A 16745-nucleotide genomic window follows, 5' to 3' on the forward strand; every position below is an offset into this window, starting at 1 on the left:
AGCAGACCCATTCTCTGGCGACGCCTTATCAGTCTCCACGTGGGAAGATCCTGTGTGCTGCCTTGGCAATGAGTGAAAGAAATGCTTTCTTTACAGCCAGACCCAAACTTAATCTTGTTACACTGTGTAGTTCAGGCTGGCCTGATGAGGAAAGAATACTGGGTGACTTTTAACTGGTCCACTTCATTTGTTAGTATTTTTCCTTAATTTGGCCATTTGTATTTGTGTGTGTGTGTGTGTGTGTGTGTGTGTGTGTGTGTGTGAATTGTGGCCTGTTTTACATCTTTGCTCATTTTTTTTCTGTTTTGAGCCAGCATCATGATTATGGGCCATTTCCCCAAAGGCTCCTGACAATGGGGGCCTTTTGCTATCAGTCACTTCTATCTGCTCCCCAAAGCCTATCCCTTACCGAAGTCCTGGCCATCCAAACCTGCAGGCCTGCATTGTCAAGGTGGCTTGGAGTAACTGCTCTCCCAAAACCCCTCCATATCTCACCAGTGCTCCACAGCTGGGGAGCTGGGGACCGGAAGCCTTTTGACCAAACAGTTATTGAGGGCATGGTCCATGGCATTAGCAGGAAACCCATGGTAAAAACACTTTCGTAGCAAGCTCCTCTCATACCTCAGATCACAGCCATTGTATCCATATACACACAACTGTGAGAATCCTCTCGGTGAGTGAGGGCCCGCAGGCAAGTGCTCTTGGTGTCCCTGATGGAGCGGCGGCCCATGGGGAGATGTGCATGCTCAGATTAACTCTGATTGCATCTCCTTGCAGTCAGCCTGACTGCTTCTGCTCTGTGGGGCAGTCCTGGCCAGCTGGGCCTTCCCTCCTCAGCTCTGCCATGGTACCCTCATGGTGGTCTAAGAGCCACCATGTCGCTGAAGCACACTTTGGCGCTTTGGCTGCTACATTGGCAAGCAGCTCTTCCAGGTGCAAGGCCAATCTTCCATCTCTCTGTGCAGGAGGAGCTCATGTGTGTTATTATTTCATCCCCAGAGGTAGCCTTTATATTAATTGTTTCACTATTTTTTTTTTTTTATCAGCACATATCAGTAGCACAGGAGATTCCTTGTCTCGATGTCCGTATTTCATTGTATCATTGCCTTTTTGTCCTCCGGAGCCCTTCTCTGGCCGGTGAAGCCGTCCCCAGACCTGCCAATCTTAAGGGCTAGGCGGGACCCACGGAGGCCTCAGGCCAATCCTGGAGAGGGGGTGGGGCCTAGGGCCCCAGGCCCCGCCCCCTCCCCAGCTCGGTTTTCCGGGCTCCTGGCGCCGCGCCGCCGCCTCTGTGCGCGCCTCTGTGGCTCCGCGGCCCCGCAATCTCGGTACCATGGACCTAGCGCAGGCCACGCAGGCGGGCGAGCAGGTGGCAGAGAAGCTGCTCGGGTATCGGCGGGACCCGTCGGGCTGGAAGATCTGCAGGGAAGGCGTGAGTGAGCCGCCGGGCCGGGTGCGGGCCGGGTGCGGGCCGGGTGCGGGCCGGGTGCGGGCCGGGTGCGGGCCGGGTGCGGGCCGGGTGCGGGTTCCGCGCCGCAGTCCCCAGGCCTTCTGCACCCCTCTCCGGGCTGGATTGAGAGATACCATGAGGGTCCCCGAGTTGTGCCGCCATCCCCGCATTGCTTAGGAGACAAAACGACGAGACTCGAGAACCAGGGCCCATTACACTTCAGCCATCAGGGCCCTGGGAGAGCCGGAAGGACCAGACGCAAATGGGCCAGGCACAGCCTTGGGGAGACACGGGCCCTGAGAACCCCGACCCTCTAGAGAACCACGGCCCTGAGACCTTTAAGGAAAACATAGGCCCCGAGACCCAGGACCCCCTTAGAGAACCACGGCACAGAGACCCCTGACTCCCTTAGACAAACATGAACCCTGAGTCTCCCGACCCCTTACAGGGACACGGCCCTGAGAACGAACCCAACCCCTTAGAGAAGCACGGCCCTGAGGCCCCTGACCCCCTTAGAGGAACACGGCCCTGAAGCCCCTGACCCCCTTAGAGAAACAAGGCCCTGAGGCCCCTAACCCCCTTAGAGGAACATGGGCCCTGAGACCCATGACCCCTTAGAGGAACCTGGCCCTGAAGCCCTGACCCTCATCCTGCCGCACAAGGTCCCGGCCAGGTGTTCCCCAGAGCCCTTCTAGCTCTGAAATGCTACGGTTCTGTGCCTTTTGACAGAATGGAGTGACAGTTTCCTGGAGGCCATCTATGGAGTTCGCAGGGCACCTGTAAGTTCAGAGATGCTGCCTCCTTCCTGGGCCTTTGGGTCTGCTCTTGCAAGATTCTAAAAGACTCCAGTCAGCTCTGGCCCCTGTGATCAACTGGCCTTGAGCTTCCGGCTTAAAATCACTTCCATAAAGCCATAATGCCTATTGTGCTCTGTTTCTGCAGCCCCAGGGGAGGTGGGTTAGGGCATGAAGGGCCTAGGAGCTAGGGCAGCAGCAATCAGACAATCCCCAGATAAACGAGTTTGATGGGTGCCTGGGGCACCAATTTCCCTTTTGCACTGCAGGTACCGAGGAGAAGGGGTTCTGTCTGGGACACCGCAGCAGGTGTGGCAGTGCCTGAAGCCAGGCGGTAGGAGCCTGCGGGAGAAGTGGGATGAGAATGTGAGCAGCTTTGAAATCATACAGAGCTTCTCAGATGTAAGTTCTCCCAAACATGCTATCTGCAGACAGTGTCTGGGCCCTGCTGCAGTAACCTGGCCCCTGGGGGAGGAAGGTTCTGTGACTTTGTAAGCAAGAGATTCACTTGATCTCAGTGCACAAGCCCAACCTGGGCCCAGGTACTTTTGGGAAATGGCTTGTCTCAGAGAGGCAGAGAAGCCTCCATAGAGCCCAGGGAACACAGTTAGAAGCAGCTGGGGAAGAAATGCAGCCCGTCAGACTCAGCTAGCACCTCCTAAAGGTCTGTGTACCCTGCCAGACCCAGCTAGCACTTCCTGAAGGCCGGCCCTTGTACTTTGTTGGGTTGGGCTTCAGCTGGTGTTCTGGTGCGAGAATTTTTTTTGGCCAGTCCTGGGCCTTGGACTCAGGACCTGAGCACTGTCCCTGGCTTCTTCCCGCTCAAGGTTAGCACTCTGCCTCTTGAGCCACAGCGCCGCTTCTGGCCGTTTTCTGTATATGTGGTGCTGGGGAATCGAACCTAGGGCCTCATGTATCCGAGGCAGGCGCTCTTGCCACTAGGCTATATCCCCAGCCCCTGGTGCGAGAATTTTTGAGAAAGTATGCCCTAGCTGACAGCCACATTTCCATAAACTGTGAAGCATAGCATTTTTGTTCATCAATTTTAACCAAAGCAATGACATTCTTTTAGCTGTATCTAAATAACTTAAATTTTATTTACTGTCACTCATCTTAAAAAGACGCAAATACATTTTTGTTAAGTAGAAATTGTATATAATTATTTTTCTTGAACTTATATTTGCACTCCACTCAGCCCACTGGATTTTACTCTAACCTAATGCCTGTTTATTCTTGGAGGACATCATCTTTCATCATAAGTATTTACATGAATTGAGATTATTCTTTTAAAATGGTGCATTTCCTTTGACCATAGTACTGTTTTTACTAAGACATCTGGGTTGGAATATGGATGTAATTTATTACAATAGCATGGAAATTTTGGTGAAGCTTTATGAAACACAAAGAGAAAATTATTTTGCATGTCTGTGTGAGATGTTGGGAACTCTTTATGTTAATTAATTCATGTGTTCATGAAACTGTAGGACCTCTGCCCAGAGAGATCCAGCCTTGGTAGGTAGGACAGAACGTTCAGGCTTCTGGTTTGCACTGGCTCTTTACTGAAAAGCAGAGAAGCAGCCAACAAGTGGGAGTATTTATTGGCATTTCTCAGCATGGTTTGGGAACATCTCAGATATCCTAGTTATAAAATAAGCAGATGCTGAGTAAGTGGACAGATGAGAGGACAGGGAGCCACGCCATGCAGTGGGAAAAGAAGATGCATGCGGTTGGCTCTAGATGGTAGGGGGAAGGCCTATGTGCAGCTGGTTCTAGATGGTGGGGGAAGAAGCTGCACACAGTTGGTTCTAGACAGAGGGAGAGGAAGGCCTGTGTGTGGTTGGTTCTAGATGGTGGGGGAAGAAATTAGGGGCATTTGGTTCTAGATGGTGGGAGAGGAAGGCCTATGTGTGACTGGTTCTAGATGGTGGGCAAAGAAGGCCTATGTGGTTGGTTCTAGATGGTGGGGGAGGAAGGCCTGCTTGCAGTTGGTTCTAGATGGTGGGGAGGAAGCTGTGTGAAGTTGGTTTTAGATGGTGGGGGGGGGTGAATTTGATTCTAGGTGGTGGGGGAGGAAGGCCTGTGTGTGGTAGGTTCTAGATGCTGGGGGAGGAAATTAGGGGCATTTAGTTCTAGACAGTAGGGGAAGAAGCTGTGTGTGGGTGGTTCTAGATGATGAGGGAGGAAGCTATGTGCACGTGAACTATCCCCTGATCAGTCAGTTTGGGCAGGACAATCGGAGAAGTACAGTCATTTGGAAACTGGCTCTGGGTGTGCCCATCGGAAAATGCTTCAGAGCCCCTGTGCCCTCCGGACCCTCTCGCTCACCGTGCTCCTACCATCAGTGCCCCCCATTCCAGCAGGCTGGGTAGAAGGCAGGGCAAGAGAAAGTGATCTGGCTGTAGACCCAGCTGTGCCTTATTGCTTTGGCAGGCACTAAACATAACCAGAACTGCAACCCCTTCAGCTGCCATGAAGCTGATTTCTCCCAGGGACTTTGTGGATGTGGTGCTGGTCAAGAACTATGAGGATGGGACCATCAGCACCAGTGGTGAGTGACAGCCAGGTCCTGTCAGCACAGGTGGTGAGTGATCGCCAGGTCCTCCCTGAGCCTGGGACACTGGAATGTGTCCTCCATACGGCTCAGATCCTCAGGAAAGCTGAGCCTCTGGGAGCAAGTAGGAAGCTCACACCAGTGGTCATCTACCCCGCAGTTCGAGGGGAACCTGTCTATGGGGTCTGAGAGTCCATGTGCCAGCAGCCCCAGGTTTTGCCAGCAAGCACCCCTTGTGATTCCTGTGGAGACTCCTCCTTTGTGCTGTGGCCCTGGAGGATAATGCTGGATGTCACAAAACCTCTGTGTGCAGTGACTCCTGCTGGAGTCCTGAGGGGCCCAGCCAGGTCCCTCTTCCTGCCTAGTGTCACTGTACAGCTCAGCTGTCCCTCTGGCCCTGCCTCACGGGAGAGCGAGTGAGCACCTTGCCACTGTGAGCTGAGGGTGCCCCCCCCACCTTCTGCCTTCCATTTTGTTATAATCCTTCCTATAATATTCTTGTGGGACTGGGAAACTGTGCCCACATGGGTGGATTGGGGGATGTGGGTACACACCTGTGTGCAAGTAGATGCTTGAGTGTAAGGCCCTTATCAGCCCTCTGGGCGTGGTGCCTGGTCTGTCCGTGCTGGGGCTCCTGGGAGGAGCTGGCCTGCCTGATGGGTGCTGTTATCCCTGACCGACCACATTCTCTTCCAGCCACACACGTGGAACACCCACTGTGCCCCCCGAAGCCGGGCTTTGTGAGAGGATTTAACCACCCATGCGGCTGCTTTGTTGAACCTCTGCCAGGGTAAGGATTGCGGCACCTTGGCCAGACCCTAGGGTGGACTGGAAATGGGCTCGCAGACTCCAGTGTGCCAGATGAAACTAACACGGGCACATCAGGGTTCATTGCTGCAGAATCCTCCCTCCCTCTCTCTCTCTCTCTCTCACATACACACACATAAACACACACACGCACGCACGCACGCACATGATATAATAGGCCACTGGACCTGCACATGGAGGTGGTTTTGGTTCAGGAAATCCATCAGGAACCTTACCCATCCATCCTGGTTGCATTTAGCAGATGAGAAACCGAGGTTCAGGATGGCTAAGTGCTGTGTCACAGGTAGGCTAGAGGGCTGGCAGTCTGGGGTCTGAGCTCCAAGGCTTCTCCTCTGGGCCCTGCCCCACCCCCCACAGTAAGACCAGCTCTTCCCAGCTAGGAGTGGGTGGGTAGGGCCGCCAGGGTCATTCAGAGACTGCATGGTAAACAGCCATGCCCTGAGCCTGCCGCCCTCTCTCCTGGTTATGCCCATGCCGTGGCCTGGGTTTTAGGAAGAACTTTCTATGCAACAAATTACCTGGAGGTCAGCAGCGTCAACTGCATAGGAAACATGGCGATTGCACGCCACTGTACTCCAGGGTTTCCCTCAAGCCCTGGGGCCTGAGCTCTCCTCAGGTGGCACCTGCTGCCTTCCCTGCCCCCCACCGGCATTCGTTGCTGGGCTCCACAGGTGGAAAAGGCAGCCTGGGTTATTTGTGGAGTGGCTGCTGTGTGCCCAGGATGCGGGCTGTATTCTGTTTTGGTGAGATGCCCATGGTGGGCGTGTACACAGTGCTCCCAGCCAGCTTTGGGGATGACTGGTGGTGCTGTGGGCCACCTGCAGCACCTTGGGCTGTGGGCTGCTCTCCCCATTCTGTAAACACCACGTGAAGCCATCCCTGCAGGAGCCTCCATGGCCACGCTGTGTGACACACCAAGTTCACCTTTCCCCACCCGACCTCCTGGTTTCCTAATTAAGTACCCAGGGAAGCCAAAGGAAATGGCCCCAGGGCCTGGAGGAGCTTGTGACAGGGAAGAACCAGTTCCCTGTGTCCCTTGACACATTTGGCTGTTGGTTCAGCCCCGCACTGCTCTGAGCATCAGACCTTCCTGTTTGCAGCCGGCTTGCAGCAGTCAGTCAGACGCCTCTCTGGGGACAGCCTCTGCTTGGGACAGACTCGCTAGGGACACGTAGCATCACTCTTCCTCACCACTCTGCTGTTGCTTCCCCAGGGAGCCCGACAAGACCCACCTCGTCTCCTTCTTCCAGACCGACCTAAGCGGCTTCCTCCCACAGAGCGTGGTGGACGCCTTCTTCCCACGCAGCATGGCCGAGTTTTACCCCAACCTTCAAAAGGCTGTGAAGAAATTCTGTGACTGACTCTCACCTGCTGATGAGGAGCACAGGGAGCTCCCGGTGCCAGTGCGGGCCCCCGGGAGCTGCTGGTCCCTGTGAGACACCTGCCAGGAGAATGCTCCTCGGAGTGCAGCCGGGCCCACCACACCAGTGCCACGCCACTGCCACTCAAGGCTGGCCCCAGAGCAGCGACATGCAGCCAGGTGGTCCAGGCTCTGGCCATCGCACATGCACCGAGCTCGAGCACCATACGGCCCAGCGGCCATGTCCCCTGTTCTTTGGGAAATGCTGTCTGTACTGGACACAGTCACCGTCTTCTTAGTGCCTGGGATTCTGCACTGTCTACCTGCGTGCGTTCTTCTTGCACACACCCTCCTCCATTCCCTGTCTACGTCTTTAATACTGCCTAAGACTTTGGCCCCCCCACAATTTGGAGAAATTAGAGTTTCAACCATGGGAAAAGAATTAAGGAAAGGCTCTCTCAATTGTCTTCTTGAAGTTCACTCTGTGGGATTGGTTTTCTTCCATCTTCTTTCCTGCTGTGAGTGACTATGTCCCCAGAAAGCCAGGGTTTGGATCTGCAGCCCTGGGGTGAGTGCTCTTTGTGGGTGATTCTAAACTGAGCCACTGCTCCTGTTTGCCCATGGGGAGAAGCCTGGCATCTGCTTTCCTTTGTCATTTGTCAGAGGCTGGGTAGGGAGTACACACGTGCCTTCGCCTGGAAGCGTGGCCATGTTGCCTGGAAGAGGCTGGATGGGAAGTGGGCACTCCATTGCCTTTGCTTTTTTTCAGACAGGGGACACAGCCAGAGATGGGCCCTCCCAGCCTCTCTAGTTGTGGATTATTTCCAGACTTCCCACCTTTGGAAAATGCTTCCCCTGTGTGACACTAGTTTACTTGCCCATGTTGGAGCCCTTTGGTCCCTTGTCCTGAGTACCAAGAGGTGAGCAAGCTTCATGACACAACAACATGGTATCAGGCCAGGGACAAGAGCTCCTTCGCTGTTTTCAAGATCTACAGATCCTAGAGTCATGCTGCTGAGATCCACCGACACACCCACGCCTTGTCTCAGGAATCTGTCACCCCTCTGTCACATCTGCTCGTCCACTCAGAATTAACGCATTCTTGCATGTGCTCAAGAGGCACGCCTGGGTCTCTCTTGTGTGCCACCTGCTCTGTGTCTGAGTCCACCTGACACTCTCCATGAGGAACCTTCTAGGGAAGGCCTCCTTCAGGTGGCCAGACCCGGGTGGTCGCAGAGTTCCCAGCCATCAGCTAGTGTCAGCTCTAGATAGCTGAGGGGTTCTCACTCATCGCAGACCCAGCCCCAAGATGCTCCAGGGTGGAACAGAGAGCAGCTCCCCCCACCCCACCCCTGCCCAAGCTCCACCCATCTCATAGATTGCCCAGAAAACAGAGTTGCTGTTATAGGCTGGATTGTTATGGTACTTGTAAGGGTTTTGGGTTTTTTTTTTGCAGAGCATGTGACACATTCATAACAAGTTGTATATTACGGTTGTATTTCACGATGGCAGCATTGTCACTAGCTCTTATACACAGTTGACAGTCTGTGCCATGCCATTGTGGCTCTACCCTCACTTTCAGGACAACCATCTTGCTCTGTGCTGGCCCAGGAGGGTGGGACTGGAGCAGCAGCCATGATAAGCACACTGATTCTGAGTCTGGAATCAGCTGTCATGGGAGCCGTGTGCTTCCTTCCGCGCCATGGATGGTCTTCTGCCTAGGAATCTCCAGCAGCCACAGCCCCCTTGGAGGGGAGCCTTTTCCTCTTGATGGCCACAGAGACAGGCCCGTCAGGCAAGGCCTTGATGACATTCCAGGCTTCGAACCGGGTGAGGCCTTGCATGGCAGTGCCAGCCAGCTGCAAGAGTTCATCTCCTGGCTGAACTGTGTCACCACTCAGTTCTGTCGCCACCCCTGAAATGAGAGAGACGGTGACCATGGATTCCACAGTGGCTTCTGAGGACCCGAAGCTTGGGGCTTCTCAAAGGTGGTGTCTGCGAATGGTAGGCCCTGAGGCTGCATGCCAAGCTTCCACTCTCTGTGGCCCCTAGAAAGCCATAGCCCATGCTGTCCCCAGGGCCAGGTGAGGTCCTTCCACAGAGGAAGAGGGCCTTCCCTGCAGTGGGCCCCTCTGTAAGTGGATTACATGCTGTGCTGTGTACCCAGCAGCACAGACTCTAGGCCCCAAGTCCCTTGACTTTGGCGCACATGCTGATTCCTGAGCTAACTCCAGAAGGGGAAAGGACCCTTCTCTGAGTTGAGGTGAGGACCCCATCCTGGGGTGCTTTGGGGTCCTTGAGCACCCCAGACACTGCCGTACCCATCACCTCTTCTGAGGAAGGCCCCATAGCACACAGCAAGAGAGACCTAGATGTTCCCCCCCAGTGCTCTCACTCCCGGCTCTGTGGCCCAGGGCTTCCAGCAGGAGCAGCAAGGAGTCAGGTGGATTAGGGGGGAGTCACAGGCCATTCCCATAGGTGTCACAGGAAGCCCCAAATCCAGCTGGCCCCGCCACTGGCTGTCCTGTATCCCAATTCATGATGGAAAAGATACCAGAATTACAGAGGCAAGCAAGCGCCAGTGAGTGGAGCCGGGACCAGGTGAGGCCAGGAGGCCGTGGGAAAATATGTAGCACAGTGCCAGTCTCCAACTTTGTTAAAAAACAAACAACAACAACAAAAAAAAAACAGATATTTTGTTCACCATGGATTTTTTTAACATTCTTTTTTTTTTTTAAATATTGATTGGAGTATTATTGATCTTGGGGTGGGGGGGTTCAGTTCTGTGTCTCAGGGCTGGTATGTTGGCCCTGAAAAGCTGAACCTGCCTAGGCCTCAGTCCCATAAAGGGATCCAGCAAAAGAGAGGTCAGGAGACGCTGGGGAGAAGCTGGAAAGGGAAAGGCACAAATCCCAGACAGGCCTGGGTGTGGTGCAGACACACTCACCTGGCCACACACCCACACCTGGGCCACATGCTCACACGTGGACACACTTGGCCAGAAGGGAAGAACATGTCCAACCACCCACCTTTGAAAATCCTGTTGACAGTGAGGGGCCTGTCTCCGTGCAGGGAGCCCCTCCCGCCTTCCAGGCTGAAGCCCAGCCCTGCAGAGGTCTTCTCCAGCGTCACGGTGAGGACAGTGACCTCCGCTGTGGAGGAAAGAAACCACAGGGCCTCATTGGAGACCAACTCCCACCCATGGCCCCAGCCGCTGAATGGCACACAGCACCCACACCGGCAGCCTCATGCATGGAAGCCACAGAGTTTGGAGCGACAAGACTGGCTCCCAATGGTCAAGGCCATGCACCCAAGGGGGCCTCCTATGAGTAGGGAGAACTTACTAGATTCTGAAGAGGCCTCACTGGCTGTGGAGTCAGTGGAGGAGTTCAGGTCTGGCACAGCCTCCTCAGCCTGCCGGGTGACAATCACGGCTTGTCGCGGGTCCCGAGCTTGGCGGAGGACGGCCAGGGCATCGTTGTGGGTGGCCCCTTTGAGGGACTTGCCGTTGATAGAAAGAACCTCATTGCCCTTCTGGATTGTCCCTTCTTGGGAGGCCAGCCCATCTGGAAAGACTCTGTGAACCTGGCAAGGCAAGAAGTGGGACTAGAAACCACAAGTCGGGTCTGCCTTGCCACTACAAGGCCTGACTACCAGTAACCAGCCCAGAGGAACTGAGGGTGGCGAAGAAGATTTGGGGTCACAAGGTCCTAGGACAAAGCTGCTGGCAGGCCAGCGTTCCTTCCCTCCATCCCCGGAGCAGAGTTCAGGGGCAGTCATGGTCCTCACCAGAGTTCCGCCTCTCTTCCTTCCTCACCAGAGCTCCGCCTGTCCCTTCTGCAATGCCCCAGCGCAAGGACTCCCATGGTCCCTCAGCACCCCTCTCTCTGCCCAGTCCTCACCACAGGCCCACTTACCGTGATCATCTTGTTCTCCAGGTCCACTCCCCCTGCCAGGCTGAACCCAAGGCCAGCTCCTTCCTCCTTGTGCAGAACAGTGACTCGGATATTGTCTAATTGCTGCAGACAAGAACATCTGTAACCACCCCTGTACCCACATGAAAATGCATCATCTGCTATATCAGCACGGGAACACGCATGTAACAGTTCCCTGTACCAGCATGGGGACACGCACACCCACAGTTCCCTGTACCCACACAGGAACACACACACATCCACAATCTGCTGTGCTGGCAGAAGAACACCCCCACAACCCTCTGTACCAGCACAAGCACCTCAACGAAGGCTTTAACATTATATGCTGTTCTATCAAATGGCAGCCAGACCAGCTCCCAGGCCCTGCCTTCCTCCATCCTGTTTCAGTTGGTCATGCAGACAGAATGACACTTTCAAGAGGCACAGGAAGGAAGCTGAGAAAGAAGAAGTCTTTCTAAAGCAGCAAGCCTACCTCTTTATCCTTGCCTCCCACATTCATACCCCTGGGTTGATCCTGCAAAGTCAACTAGAAACTTCTGCAAGATGGGCAATTCTCCATCATTGTAGGGAGAGGTCAGGTTGTAGGACTTGGAGGTCAATGCTGTTTTGCAGGTTGCTTGGTTGTTTCATTTCTTCCCTTCTTCATCATTAAGGGACCCAGCTTATCATCTCGTTCAAGTAGCCAGGCATATACAAAGCACACAAGCACATATTCACAAGTAGATGCAGGCACATGTGAGTGTGGGTTTGCATGCTTTTGCGCTCATGCATACACTAATCCATACATGCACGGACGCCGCTTCCACATGCATGCATACACACGGGCAGGCATGGGCATGTGTGGGTGTGGAGCCAGGACAACTTGCACTGTCTAAAGATACTGTCTCCCTATTTTCATCTAGAACTGGGATCTCAAGATCCAGTTCACCCAGAGCCAGGCAGATGAGAAAATGGACTGATTCAAGCAACAGGGAACTTCAGAAAACACACTCCCGCTGAAAGAGGTCAGCTGCTAAGCAGGACAGCTCTGCCAGACCACTCCCTTAGAGAGAGAGAGCAGGACAGAGCCAACGGCAATTCCCTTAGAGAGAGCCTGCCACCTCCCAACCTGCCCACCTCCCAACCTGCCCCCCCCCGTGCACCCACACCCTGCCTACCCCCCTCCCCTGCGTGCCTGCACCCTGCCTGCTGCACCCCCCACCCCTCCCCACGCACCTGTGGCACCCTGCCTGCCACTTCCTCTGCACACCTGCGTCTGTGCTCCGAGGAAGCAGAGCTTTCAGAGTGACTCACTTGACCCCCTGGGAGGCCTGGTGTGCACTGGAACCATCACCCACGCTGTTTACAGCAGTGTGCCGCCACCAGCCATAGATTCATGCCCAGGCTCAGCCCCTAGGACACCGGCACAGCACTGAACTTGAACTTGGAAGGAGAACATCTGGGCTCTGTGATCTGAGCCTCTCTTTTCTTATTTATACAATGGGCAAAAGATAGAAGTCAGTGTGTTACAAGCGCTTTCCAGCCTGTAAAGCTTCCTCAAAACAGTTTCCCTTTCTACAGCAGGATAAAATGCCTCAGTCTGGGCCTCGGGGAGCTATGTTGTCAAACCTCAAGGCCGATGGGCTCCTTGAGTCAATGCCTCCCAGGCCCTCCAGGTGACCACAACAGCCCTCTCCACCATGGACACCCACCAGGAAACCTACTTTCAGTGTGGCCTCATCCAGGACGCTCACTTCCTCCATGAGCTGTTTCAGTTCTTCTGCGCTCAGCAAGGAGATAACTGACTGGCTGGGCTGAGTGGTGCAGCAGGCCCCATCCTCAGGCTGAGAGACGCTGGGGGCCCCATTCCGGGCATCCACAGGCTCAGCCAGACCCTCGCTGTATTCTCTCAGCTCTGAAAGGCTTCAACAGGGAGAAGCAGTGAACCGAATGAATAATGAGTTCACCAAGCTAACATCGGCACCATTCCCCTCCCCCTACCCCCATGCAGTGCCCAATGCTCTGTACATGGTCATTCAGGGAACAGATCTGTTCTCAGTAGCACAATAACAACAAGTAAGAATGACAGGGGCAGAGATTCTGGGTCCAGAGGGGATACCAAGAAACCCACTACACTCTGCAAGGGAGACAGAGACAGGAGGAAGAGGAGGAATCTGGCATGGGGATGGATTTGGTCCAAGTGCAGTGGGTGTGGATGGAACATCACAATGGACCACTTTAGATTACAAACGCATCTTAACAAAAATAAATCAGCTAGCAGCCCAGACCTGCAGCAGGACTCCACACGGTTCCACCAGGCCCCCCATTCTGTACCCCTGTTCTCATCCTCCCACTGCCTAATTTAGCTAAAGAGGAACTGAGAACCAATGTGGCAGGAACTTGAGGTCAGAGTCAGCACTGACCTGGGGCTAGAACCAAGATGTCCTCAGTCCTAGCCCAGAGGCTGAGCCCGGGTCAGAGGGATATGGGTTCCTGCTGGGGAAAAACCCTCCCGAGGAAACCTAGACCCTCCAGAGGTCAGACGAGGCCTTGCCCAAGGGCCTCAACCTCCTGTACCTCCCTGCCTCACTCACCAGAGGCCCGCCCCTGTCCACCACCTCCCATCCCTCTAGAGGCTAGGAGGGAAAATGCCTCCTGGTTATGGAAGGCAGAGGTGCAAAGTACACATGTGTATGCACACACACACACACACACACACACACACACACACACACACACACCAGAAGAGAACAGCCTTTGAACTAGTCTGTCTGAGAAGATCTTAAAGTGACATGTGGGATCCTAAAATATAACAGAGGGAGAAAGAAGAGAGATGAGACGGTGAGAAGAGACATGGAACATGGACCCTCACTTGAGGGAGAAGCCAGTGTCCGGGGCAGCGGCTTCGGCAGGCCCATCTGCCGCGGTGTCTCGGCTGGAGGCAGGCTGGAGGGCAGCCCTTTCCTGGGAGAGGCGGGGGCTCTGGCTGCCAGGGATGGGGGATGCGAGGCACAGCAAGGACTTCATGACAGCCGAGGACAACTGGCTGCTGATGGCATAGAGCTTGCTGGACTTCTCATCCCCTGCCTTGGTCTCACAAGACTTGGTCCTGGTGAGGGGGAAGCTGCGTGCCCGCTGGCCTGGCATCTTGAGGGCTGGGCCTCGGGCATCCTCTGCCTGTGAGGACGGCAGTCTTGGGAGGGGTTGGGAGTCCATGGTTTTTTGGCAAGGTGGCCGTCCTGGGGTCGGGGATGCAGACACACCAGGGTCGCCGGATGGCGAGGCTGCAGGGAGGACCTGTGGCAGTGGCTCTGCCTCTGGCTGCTTGTGCTTGGCAGAGAACGGGGCTCCTGGCCCCAAAAGCCCAGGTGGCCATCCCTCCTCTGGCTTCTCAGAATGGCTAGAGGCCTCCCTGGAGGAGGGCGGAAGGCTCAGCCTCTGAGCTCTGTCAGGCACGTGGGAGGAACCCAGGTTTTCAAAGGAGCTGATCCTCTGCTTGATGGAGGAGGTGGAGGTGGGAGGGTGAGGGCCCTCTCTGGAGGCAGGCGCCGGCTGGCTGGCTGGGGGGGCCTCCCACAGCCTCCTCGGATCGGGGGTGCGGTTCCGCAGGCCTCTCAGGCTCTGACGAAACCACGCTGGCTTGGGGGCCACTGGGGGGCCTCTCTTCACACTACTGCTGTCGGCTGGCATGTGGACTTTGGGTGCACCATTGGCAGTGTCTGCCCTGGGTGGGGTCTCGCCTGGGTGGCCCTGCGTCCCCTCCTCTTCGCCCAGGCTATCGCCGGGCTGTAGTGGCATGTGGCCATGGTTCTCGCTCATGATGGGGTTAAATAAGTTCTTGATGCAGTCTGAAATCCTAACCCACGGGTCTTCGGCTGTGGGCTCAAAGCCGTAGTCCATCCGTGCCTGCCGCCTCAGCGCCCGGTGTTTTAGCGGGGATGCTCCAGCCACTAGGAGCAGAGACAAAGCCAGGGCTGTGCATTACACGTGTGTGGTTTTTCTTCCTAAATTCTAGCTGCAAAGCGAAATGGCAAGAAGGACAATGGAGGAGGCATGCAGGCCGCAGACACCACGGTGAGCTGCCACTGACTGCAGTGGGCATCTCTGGGCGTTGTCACCTGACCACAGAGGGCAACTTCCGGCACTGACACTGACTGCAGTGGGCAGCTTCAGGTGCAGCCACCCAAACACAGTGCCAACAGGCAGGATCCAGGACCCAAGGGGAGTTATTTGCTAGCATGCTAGTGTCATGGCACTGGAATGGCTCCACAGATATCTGTCCAATCTCAGCATTTTGAAGTGGAGGACTACAGTATTTAGTAAAGCAGGAGGCCCTCTGAGGACAGAACCTGAGAGGGGACTCGTCATGACCCATTCCCCTCTTCAAAGTAGATGACAAGTCATAAAAGATGCTAAAGCGGAAGCAGTTATTTTACCTTCTTACGCTTTCCAGCCATGGGCCACCAATTGGCTGCCATATTTGTTATGGACTGCTAGGCCATTCAGAAGGTAAGTGAACTGAGCACTGGTGGTTCACACCTGTAATCCTGGCTACTCAGGCAGCAGAGATCTGAGGATCACAGTTCAAAGCCAGCTGGGGCAGGAAAGCCTGTGAGACTCTTACCTCCAATTAACCACCAAAAGTGGAGTTCAAAGTGGTAGAGTGCTAGCCTTGAGCACAAAAGCTCAGGGACAATACCCAGGCCCTGAATTGAAGACCCAGGACAAAAAAAAAAAAAAGTGAGCAAAAAGCAGATGGGGCACACTCCACCCAACCTAGCTCTCCACACTGCCCGCCCTAGCTTAGCATTTCACATATCATACACCTGCCTGCCCTTCAAGGTGGGCAAGTTCAAGTGTGCTGCTCACACGTGGGGACAGGCCTATGTTAAGATAATGATCAGCTCACTCAGCAAACAGGTGCTTTCCCAGTCTAAAGAGCTAGCCAGAAGGATCCAAGTAGACAAATAAAACCCGTGCCCTGACTTGTGATGACACACTGGAATGTGAAGGCTCCATTCTTGAGTTCTGACTTGCCAAGCCTGGGATGGAGCCTGGAGGCACAGAGAACAGGGGGTCTCCACCCGGAACTCCACCTGCTTGCCAGGTCCTCGGAGTTGCCCAGCCATATCCAGCCCTCCACACATGGGGTTTTCCTCAGAAGCAGACACAGAGCCGGCATCTAGATGAGATGCTACCCTTGACTTCTCAGGGGCAGGGGGGTTGGCCTCTGAACCCCGACAGCCAAGAAGCCAAGGCCATCATGCGGCCTTCCGTGTTCGCTGCAGGCCACCTTTCTGTGGCCACGAGGAAGCTGCTTGGGTTTGTGGAGCACGAGCACCAGCTTGCACCCCAGTGTGAGGAGCACAGGCCCCTCTTCTCCCTCATGATGAAACCCCACCCTCCTATCCCCATCCCTTCTAAGGAGTTGCAGGGCTCCAGGACCCTGGATGTAGCATTTAAGTGGTTCCCTCTCCCCCTGCTTCTGCACTGTAAAGCTGTGAGCTGTAAGGAGCCATTGTGCTGAGAATCAAGAGAGAACAGTTGCTTAAGCAAGCCCTGTGCAATCGAGGGAGGACATCATGTTCTCCAGCTGTTCCTCAATTAGGATGACTAGGGGAACGAGTTGGAGGGGGGGCAGCCGTGTCCGTGGGCGCCTGTGCTAGGGGTGGAATGCAAGCACATCCCATCCCCAGCTCCTCCTCTCAGAAGCATCTCCTGAGCTTTCTTGCAAGGGGGCTCAAACAGTTACCAGGTGCAGGGCCGGCTTGCCACTGCCCTTCCGTGACCCAGAGCTCCAGCCAGACCTGCATCTCATCATTGTTGCCTCTCTCTCTCTCTCTCCTCA

The 16745-nt window shown here is 54.9% G+C and overlaps 2 protein-coding genes across 3 annotated transcripts in view; one reads left to right on the plus strand and one right to left on the minus strand.

Moving 5' to 3' along the window:
* The first annotated feature begins 1309 nt into the window (after positions 1-1309).
* Stard5 (StAR related lipid transfer domain containing 5) lies at positions 1310-7770 on the plus strand. The gene is made up of 6 exons (XM_048368910.1): positions 1310-1432; positions 2180-2229; positions 2514-2646; positions 4675-4792; positions 5492-5585; positions 6837-7770. Exons 1-6 carry the CDS (start codon positions 1334-1336, stop codon positions 6982-6984), a joined length of 642 nt encoding a protein of 213 aa, XP_048224867.1. The 5' UTR covers positions 1310-1333; the 3' UTR covers positions 6985-7770.
* A 661-nt stretch (positions 7771-8431) lies between these two features.
* The window catches only part of Il16 (interleukin 16), a 35036-nt gene continuing 26722 nt past the window's right edge, over positions 8432-16745 (minus strand). For both annotated transcript variants that reach the window (XM_048368883.1, XM_048368884.1), the window contains 6 exons: positions 13770-14847; positions 12622-12820; positions 10901-11002; positions 10328-10568; positions 10013-10135; positions 8432-8898 (listed from right to left, as the gene is read on the minus strand). In XM_048368883.1, coding sequence (XP_048224840.1) covers positions 8702-8898; positions 10013-10135; positions 10328-10568; positions 10901-11002; positions 12622-12820; positions 13770-14847 — 1940 coding nt within the window. In that variant the 3' untranslated portion in view covers positions 8432-8701. The remainder of the gene's footprint in view (positions 8899-10012; positions 10136-10327; positions 10569-10900; positions 11003-12621; positions 12821-13769; positions 14848-16745) is intronic.

Source organism: Perognathus longimembris, chromosome 20 (genome assembly GCF_023159225.1).
Source record: "Perognathus longimembris pacificus isolate PPM17 chromosome 20, ASM2315922v1, whole genome shotgun sequence".
Taxonomy (NCBI): domain Eukaryota; kingdom Metazoa; phylum Chordata; class Mammalia; order Rodentia; family Heteromyidae; genus Perognathus; species Perognathus longimembris.